This window comes from Thunnus thynnus, chromosome 19, assembly GCF_963924715.1.
Source record: "Thunnus thynnus chromosome 19, fThuThy2.1, whole genome shotgun sequence".
NCBI lineage: Eukaryota > Metazoa > Chordata > Actinopteri > Scombriformes > Scombridae > Thunnus > Thunnus thynnus.
This window is the reverse complement of record NC_089535.1, coordinates 28,121,632-28,130,962: the sequence shown is the minus strand read 5'-3', so window position 1 is coordinate 28,130,962 and position 9,331 is coordinate 28,121,632. Positions and strand designations below refer to the sequence as shown.

Below are 9,331 nucleotides of genomic sequence, written 5' to 3'. Positions count from 1 at the left end.
TGTCAGCCAAACACTTTTCTCCAAGCGTCACTTCATGTGAGAGATGTCTGACACCTATTGGTGGGAGAACTACATGACAAATGTTCATTTGTAGAAGATTAAAGAGGTTGGTTTTTTTAGGTTAACAGAGATACAGAGTCACTGCTGCAGGTAGAGGGTAGTTTACTAACAATAAGCTCTGTAATAGCAGGAATCATTTCCCCAAATCCTCTACTATGTTGTGCAGAAAGATGAGCTACTTCCATAATGTAACATTCACCTGTAGAGCCTGTTACTATCCTATCAACATACACTAAGAGCCACTGTGTATCAGCTTAGTGAGCCATGTAATTGATGTTGTTTGGACCCCAATAGGAAAGGCACATACATGTCAACAAAGACAATTGACACACTGCACAGGGTCATTTTTAACTGTCTGAACAAATAAAATACCTGTCTGTTTTATCATTTATCTTTTTGTTATATGATTAAGTTCACTGTGTGACATTTCAGGTGTGTAACCAGCTAAGCTCTGGACGGACACAGAAGTGATCAGCATGTGAAAAGAAAAACTATAGCGCCAATTAGAAAATACCCAAATACGATCAAACTACTCCAAACATCATGTATACATTTATTTATTGTAACAAAGCAACTGGTACACTTAATTTAATGTGAACAGGTTTCCAGTGGAACAGGAGATTCTACAGAGATCTTTTTTCCCCTCCTCTCTCCCATCTCAAAATGTTAAGCCAAGCTCAAAATTAGATTTTTAGGCTGTTTTTATAAAAAAATGTACATTTCAAACTTTGTTGTGGGTGCCTGAAAAACAACATAATGAAAATTTATTTAACAGAACTCCAGAGTCGGTGTCAACCCCCGCTGCCCTACCACACCCTCCCCATTAAACTGTGTACAATTAACCACTGTCTTACCAAGATACATGAATATCCCAAAAACATTTACAACAGTTGAAAGGAACAAGCTGGTGCTTTCAATCAGTTCCATTTCTACAATAAGTCACAAAGGAAAATGCAACTTCTAATAAGCCTTAGTACCCCCCAACCACTGGATATATTATAATATACATTTATATATATAAAAGTGGCTAAGGATGCTATGATTAAGTTATCACTGCACCATGGCTTATTTTTTATTGAACTCACAACTTCAACAGAAACTGTAACTTCATATCTTACATAGAAATTGCTATTGTACGTATTTTAAATCTACGTAGGATGACGTGCAGAATGCTACAAATTTTTTTTTATTCTTTTGCATGTCTTTGGGAGATGTAGATAAACAATGACAGGTGAGACTTCCAGAGAGCCACCGACACCCCCACTGCACCCGATGTAGACCTGCTGTGTACAGTTGTATGCAAAAGTTTGGGCACCCCTTGACAAATAACATATTTTGGTCTTTTTTTTCCATTTAAAAGATGTAAATAGTTTCTCTAGGATATGGAGAAAAACACAACGTCATCAGCAAACATGAATGCATAGTTAGTTTTGATGTCATAAATTGAACAAAAGTTATTTTAAAAAAAATAATAAAAACACTGACATGTATAAGTTTGGGCACCTTAAGAGTTCTGAAGTATCTGATTCTTTTTACAAGGTCTCAGATCTTGATCAGCTGGTTAGGCCTGAGGCATGTCAACAATTGTCATTAGGAAATGTCAGCTGGTGCCAATGTCAGAGCTTTACAAATACTCTGACTCATCAAGTCTTGTGTGAACACTCAGCAACCAGGACTTCCTCTAAACAGCTGTGTGAGACTGTAATGAAAGATATTGACATCCACAATACAGAGGAAGGCTACAAGACAGCACAGTGTTGTCAGCTTGCAGTTTCCACAGTGTGAAATGTAATTAAGAGATGGTAGTTTAGGGCAACTGTGGAGATCAAGATGAGATCTGGAAGACCAAGAAAACTCTGGGAGAGGACTGCTCATGTACTGGTCAGAAAATCAAAACCCCCATTTGACTGCAAAAATCCTGCAGCAAGATTTAGCAGACACAGGAGCGGCGGTGCACTGTTCCACCGTGCAGCGATGCTCGCACAAACAAGACCTTCATGGAGGAGTCATTAGAAGAAAACCTTACCTGCGTCCTCATCATAAAATCCAACGTCAGAAGTACGAAAAGGAACATCTACAGAAGCCGTTTTGGAAACAAGTTCTGCAGACTGATGAAGTTAAAAAAGAATTCTTTGGCCACAGTCAGCAAAGGTATGTTTAGAGAAAAACAGGAGCAGCATTTCATGAAAAGAAAATCTTGCCAACTGTTAAGCATGGGGGTGGATCTATCATGCTTCAGGGTTGTGTTGCAGCCAGAGGTGCAGGAAACACTGCACAGGTCCAGGGAAGAATGGATTCCACTAAATGCCAGCAAATTCTGGAGGCAAAAATCCAACCGACTGTATAAAAAAAAAAAAAAAAGCTGAAGCTGAAAAGAGGATGGCTTCTACAACAGGATGATGATCCTAAACATACCTCGAAATCCACGTGGACTACCTCAAGAGACGCAAACTGAAGGTTTTGGTATATCAGCTCAGGGGACTGAGATACACATTTCTATTACAGATGAGAAAGACTGGTCCAAAAACATGGCTGCCATCAACCAAAATATCTTTGCAAACGGCGGAGCTTAGAGAATATTGGTCAGAACTCATTAACCATCTTGGTAAATAACAGTCTGTCATTGGGAACAGTCTAGCAAAGCATTTGGAGCCTGACCCATAGGGGGCACCACAAATGTCTATCTGAAAGCCCAGTGCACAGAACCTCACCAAAATTGGGGTGCATGCTCTGAAGACAATTATTAACCAAAATTTGAAGCACCATATTGATTGGTGCAAGTGGGCGTGGCCTATCACATATTTGCTCAACTAACTCAAGATGCCTTTGAGCAATCCTGACTAAACTCACTGGAGACATCCTGCACTAGCTCCTGAACACACTCACACAAAGATTCATTCACATCGGTTGAAGGGGGGACAAATAGTGGAACTTTGAGTGTGCAATTCTTGAAATACTGCAGGCTTTGTTATGATGAAACAAGTGTGTGATTGGTCTCACTCCTCCTTCAAACAGAATCAAAGTAGCTGAGGACACTTTACTCATGTTTGTGCAGCCTGAAACCTGCTTTCATTTGGGCTGATTGAGCTGCTTCCTCCTGTTGAGCACAAAAAGTTTTGGACCCATGAATTGCCATTTGCAGCTATATTTATTTTTGTTCAATTCATGACATAAAAAGTAACTATGCATTAATGTTTGCTGAAAATACTGTTTTAAGTTCCATATCCTAGAGAGCCTGTGTTTACATCTTTTCAATTAAAAAACTAAAAACTAAAACAAACAAACAAACAAACAAACAAACAAATATGTTATTTGTCAAGGGGTGCCCAAACTTTTGCATACAACTGTATGGAGCTGGTCTTGAGACATGGCATTATGGACAGGCTGTGGCTGCAGAGGAAGAGGACGGACAGGCTGACGACACACAGGGAAAAAAAAAAGTTTTGTTTTTGTTTTTTTTTTTACAAAATCCCCCTCCCCAAAACAAACAAAATATTTTGCTCCCATGGGTTGTAGGATGATCACGAAGGGAGGACTGGGAAAAGATGTTGGCTGAAACGTTTAATCGTCCTCACCATCATCCTGAAAGAAAAAATAAAGATTTCACTGATTGTTCCAAGAAAACGTTTCAGAAGTCCTTTGAGTTACCATTGTTCTATTGGACAGAATGTTTTCATTAGGGCCTGACCCATACTGAATTTATGAGGCCAATACCGATATTAGAAAGTAAAAAAATTCTGATATCAACATATCGGTCAACAATCTTATATATACACAGAATATAATGCATGTTTTTTGCAATGATCCCTAAAATGTTGTTATCAAACACTTGTGACAAAGATGTGTCATGGAGACAGAATATTTACAGTGTAACAATAAACTTTATTGTATAAAATGACATCAGTGCACTTCAAATAAAAAACACATGTACGTATGTATTAAACTTGAATTAAGAAAAAGGATCAAATATTCATAAAATGCTGCCTATATAACTAATTTTATATATATATATATATATATGCACATATCAGACAACATATATGCCGATACCGATATATCTGCGGTAGTCAAATATCGGCCAATAATATCAGCCGACCGATATATCGGTCAGGCTCTAGTTGTCACTGATTACAGTCACTAGTTCAACACTACAGAGAATGGCAAGAAAGTTGCTTTGTGATCAGTGCTGTCCTTACCTCTCCATCTTCTCCATCACCATCCTCATCTTCATCTTCACCTTCTTCTTCCTCCCCCTCGTCAATATCTTCCAGACCCTCCTCTTCATCGTCGTCATCATCACCGTCACCTTCCTCGTCCTCCATGTCGGGGACCTTGGTAACATTTAGACATTAACCACCTGGTACTGGTTTCTTGAGTGTAAAGTGACAGTATAAGAAAACATTGTGACCAAGATGCTGGTCGGTTCTTCTCTGGTAGACTATGTTATGGAGGCACTGTTTCTAAATGACATCACACTTCACTGTTTTGGCATTTCTGTGCTGCAATCTCTTGTTACTTCAGCCAACATATATCTACATTGATACATACACTCACCAAACACTTTATTAATGCTATCCTATACAACAGCTCTGCCATAAATTCTACTTTTACCAAGCGTATACACTTTCAGTTTTTGTTGACATTGTCAGAATGGTGATAATTCTACTTTATGTTTATTACTGAGGTCGTAGTGGGTGCTTGTGGTGTACTGGAGTCATGTATGTTTATGAGTGGACAAAACATTAGGAACACTTCTCAATATAATACAACATGAAAGTTTCCTCAGAGAGAGCGCTCCTCATTCTTGTCTATCTTTCTGACTTTAATACAACAGCACAAGGAATTTAGCAAACTCAACCAACCCTGCAGTGCCTGCCGGTTCATAAAGTACCGCCATGTGATTGGTTGGAAACAGCTTTGTTCCTGTGATGTGGTTGGTTGTTTTGACATTGTCAACCAATGTTACTTCAATATATTGAGGAAATTCTGTCTCAATCAGTGTTTATATCACTGTCCTAAGATATAACAATAATAAAGGTTGCATGGTAACTGATAAACCATCGCCATGACAATGAAGCAACTTTCATGTGAACTTAAAAACAACATTAAAAAAATGTAAGTGTGTGTCAGAAGTGTGATTGGAGGGCCAGTGTGTGGCCAGCTCAGAGTGAAGTTAAGACTAAAGGAGAGCAAGGTGAAAGTGATCATCCTACCAGGTAGTACTGCAGCGGGTTGGGCCAGATGTCGTCCTTGATCACTTCTCCCAGCTCGTCAGCTCCTGCATCCGAGTGGTCAGTAAACCAGGTGAAGAAGCTCTCTGGCTCCTCATGCTGCCTTTTCTTCCCGGCTTTGTTTGGCGTCTGGCCTGTGCGCTTTGTCAGGTCCTGAGGAGGAAAACGTGTTCAGAGAAAAATAAGTGTAAGCAAACAGAAACAAGAAGAAAACCCAACGGGGAGATGAGAGAGAGGCAGTAAAATTGTGCTCTTATAATAAAAAGTTTTCTCACTCCTTACATTAATGTGTTGTAGTATTAAATACGTAAGTAAATCTTTCATCAAACCACATACAAACCAAAGAAAAAAAAAGCAAACCAACCTTTCCAGCTTTCCATTTGATTTCAGTCGATTTGGAAACAGGATCTCCGCTCTCATTTACATTAAACTCTTTGGAGAGGGCTTTGTTCTCAAAGTACGGATTCTCATCAAAATACTGAAAAAAAAAGGACATCTGAGTCAATTTCCATCAGCGTACGGCCGTTAAGAATGTACAACGACAAAGTGGACATGACTACTCACAAAATCTATTCTATATCCTGACTTGATATCCTCGAACTCGGTGACCTCCACCCTCGACAAGTAATGAAGTGCTTCCTCGTCTTCCTCTCCCAGAAGAGCTGAAACTACACGTCGCCGTGCAAAACACAAGCACAGACTGTTAGCTGCTGATCCCACACTTCTCTGTGTGCAATGTCAACATGTAAAAAATAATGTCACATTTAAAAGTAGTAAATACAACAAGACAATTACTCTTTACTCCACTGATGATCATTTGTGTTATAAGCAAAGTTTGTTCTTTACAGAGTCATGCACATGCAGACACAACAAAACAGTAACTTACCTTGTGGATGGTTGACGAATGTTGTGACCCAGAAGTTGGGGATTTTGGCTATGAGTTCTGATCGCTTCTGAAAGAATGGCTGGCGTAATTTGTTGTACTTCTGCTCTACTTTTAAAATTTCTTCACTTGCCTGTTCATTCAGTCTGAGGGGGGGGGGGGGGGGCAAAACACATGAGTAAAAAAACTTTCTCCACACATACACACATTTACCATAGCTTAAAAAGACCAAACTCACCTGTCAATTTCATTCTGTACTTCATCAATGTGTTCAATTGCTTCCTGTTGCTCTTTTTCTGAAAAGGAAAAAGAAACTTAGGGATCTTGGAACGAAAGCCGCATACTCCTGCCACCAATAACAAATATGGCTGACTCAAGTTACTAGGTAACTGAGGTTACTGTAATCTAAGGCTGAGGGATTCTGATTAAAAATAATAAATAATGTGACAGAACAAAGATATGCAAAAACCACATGAATTTAATTGATGCTTGTTGCATCCTGGACATCCTTATATTATTAACAGGAATTGTGACCTTTCCTTCATCCGTTCTCTTGCAGCAACTATTAAGGTGTGGCTCACAAAGCAAATATACACTGTCCACCACACTCTCATCCAACCATTGTCAGAAAAACTAATCTCAGCCTCACACAGACATGTTTAATCATATGATTAATGACGCAGCTGCTGTTTATTTATGTGAATACCACATTTTTCACTGCAAGTGTGATGAATGGAATTAAATGTCTTCTGACTAATACAGTTTATAGTTGCTGCGAGGAAAACGACAGTCAGTAGTACTGAAGGATTAACAGCAGCACTTCATTTACTTGCTTCTACTCAAGTTCTGCTTATTTTAAACATTGAATATGTTTTATTAATCTTGTCTTGGTTTTCGACACTATCTTGCTTTCATCTATTTTGAAGTCATGTTTACAATTTCTTGACATGAAATGCACTCACAAAATGCAATCATGTGCAATAAATCTATTTCAAAACGAGCACAGAAAAAAAGTTTTGCTGCCGTCTTCTGAAGCATGATAAATAAACGGACTTTTTTCATGAATATAATCACATTTCTCATTATCAGATTTTCTTTTTTAAACTGTCAATGTCGGTACAGACGTCAGGCATCCATCAGCAATTCGGGACACATTTAAACAACCAAAACTTAACTTTGCAAAAACATCACCCTTTAAAGGTTAAACGATCCCCCAAGTAATTCATCACAATGTTTAACGTACATTTTAGCGATTGCAGACGAACTCTATTCTCGGTCATTTCTCCACAGTACACACGGTGTGTTAAACAGTGTGTGTTTGTGTGTGTGTGTGGTGGATCCAGGCAGACAGACCCTCTGCCTCCTGCAGTCTGGAGCTTCCTGTTGCTGCTAAAGGCGGCCTGGTTTGAATGAGACGCTGTCCGCTTCACGCTGATAATTACACACTCCGAGGTCCTCCAGAGCTTATTTACGCATTATAAACACACATTAACATTCGTAATGCCACCAAATAGCGATGCTTCAACTGTATGAGCGAATAAAAAGTGGTTGTTTACATTTTGTCCAGCTACTAACTCGCACACTAAAGCCAAGCTAGCACGCATGGTTATTAAAGTTATTATCATTATTCGAGTTATCAGTGCTCGGCCTCTCCTGGCTGCTGGGACTCTGAATACAGTCAATGTTGCACTAACGTCAGCTACTAATGTCGAAAACAACCGTTTAGGAAGCTCCGGACACAAACGTGTTGTAAAGGAAACGCTCAGCTGCACGCGTTTTCATCAATACCACTCAAAAACAAACCTCCCACATGTGGCTGAATGAACAACAATCACGCAAAATGCAGGCTGTGCAGCACAAAAACCGGCCTCCTTCATGTGAACTACTAGCTAGTGTAAGCTAATGTAGCTAATGTTAACCACTCACGTTGACTAAACAGTTAGCACATGCTAGCATGCTACATCACTGTACAGTCCTACAAGGCTAAATTAAACTCCATACACACATGTATCATTTGAACTCAGCAGTCCACTGAAAATAACAAAATGACGAAAAACAAATGAAAATGGCGTTGTGCGGGATAACCGCCATTCCTTCACGTTACCGGAGGTCTCGTCCGCTCCGTCGTGATTTGAATTCTCCTTTCTGCTGACTTTCGCCGATGAAGCCGACATGGTTATCGTTTGCCGTGAGTCTTTAGACCAGATGTATATCCCGGGTGGTTTCTAACTCTTCTCTGGAGGATAAAAGTTTCTTCCACCTTACAGAGTGCGTGTTTCTCGGAGCCCACGATGAGGAGGACTGATGTTTCCCTCGGCGGCGCTCGGTCGGTGAACACATTTATGGTGCTCTGCTGCCGCCAGCTGGCTGGAGTGCGACACAACAGGCAGGACATTAAACTCCTCTTCAGCGCGCTGGTTATTAGAGACGGCAGGTTCGACTCTTTTCACTCACTAAAGAGAATCGAGTTTTCGAGTCATTCGAGTCACCGAGTTAGTCACCCAAAGCCCGGAGAATCTAACACTCCTCCACTGATTACAGCCTGCAACCCGGGCCCTGACTAGTTCAAATAAATACATCTCATGAAATATTTCTCTTGGAGAATGTTGGTGATTTGAATAGAGGTGTCTGATGGTTCAAACTTTTCACCCTCCTCTCATTTTCACCTCTACCCATCATACTTTTTGCACTTTTGAAAGGCAGAGTTGTTCAGGTTTTGTGTTATCTATGATGGAAGGAGTGAAGGTGTATATGTGTGGTGATGCTATGGAGACCTTTGGGACCCCATGGGTGGAAATCATTTGTGGTTAATTCGTGGTCACTGGGGAGGCCTGAATTACTTCACTCATGCGGATATATATGTACTCAATTCTAATGCAGTGAGTCTGCTAATCAGAAATTGCAGACTGTTGAATTTCATGATTGATCAATCAGAATCGAGTAGTAGTATATTACTTAAAAAGGACAAATTAAACTTCATGGACAGCTGACTGTGGCAAAGAACTTGTGGGTGAGTGATTTGTGCTGAGTCAGACCTTCAGCTCTGAGCTGGGAGAGCGAGTACTGAGTTGAAACAAATGCCAGAATGGTTGCTTTTCTCACAGGTCTAGGTTAATACAGTAATTCACTTGATACATCTCCACAAATACAGTTACAT

At 39.9% G+C, this 9,331-nt stretch overlaps 1 protein-coding gene across 1 annotated transcript; it reads right to left on the bottom strand.

Annotated features, from left to right (window-relative positions):
• Window positions 1-601: 601 nt before the first annotated feature.
• LOC137170329 (protein SET-like) lies at window positions 602-8,504 on the bottom strand. Its single transcript, XM_067573619.1, has 8 exons — window positions 8,279-8,504; window positions 6,413-6,470; window positions 6,178-6,320; window positions 5,856-5,959; window positions 5,656-5,769; window positions 5,274-5,444; window positions 4,257-4,391; window positions 602-3,642 (listed from the first exon to the last, which is right to left on the bottom strand). Exons 1-8 carry the CDS (start codon window positions 8,346-8,348, stop codon window positions 3,622-3,624), a joined length of 816 nt encoding a protein of 271 aa, XP_067429720.1. The 5' UTR covers window positions 8,349-8,504; the 3' UTR covers window positions 602-3,621.
• Between the last annotated feature and the right edge of the window lie 827 nt (window positions 8,505-9,331).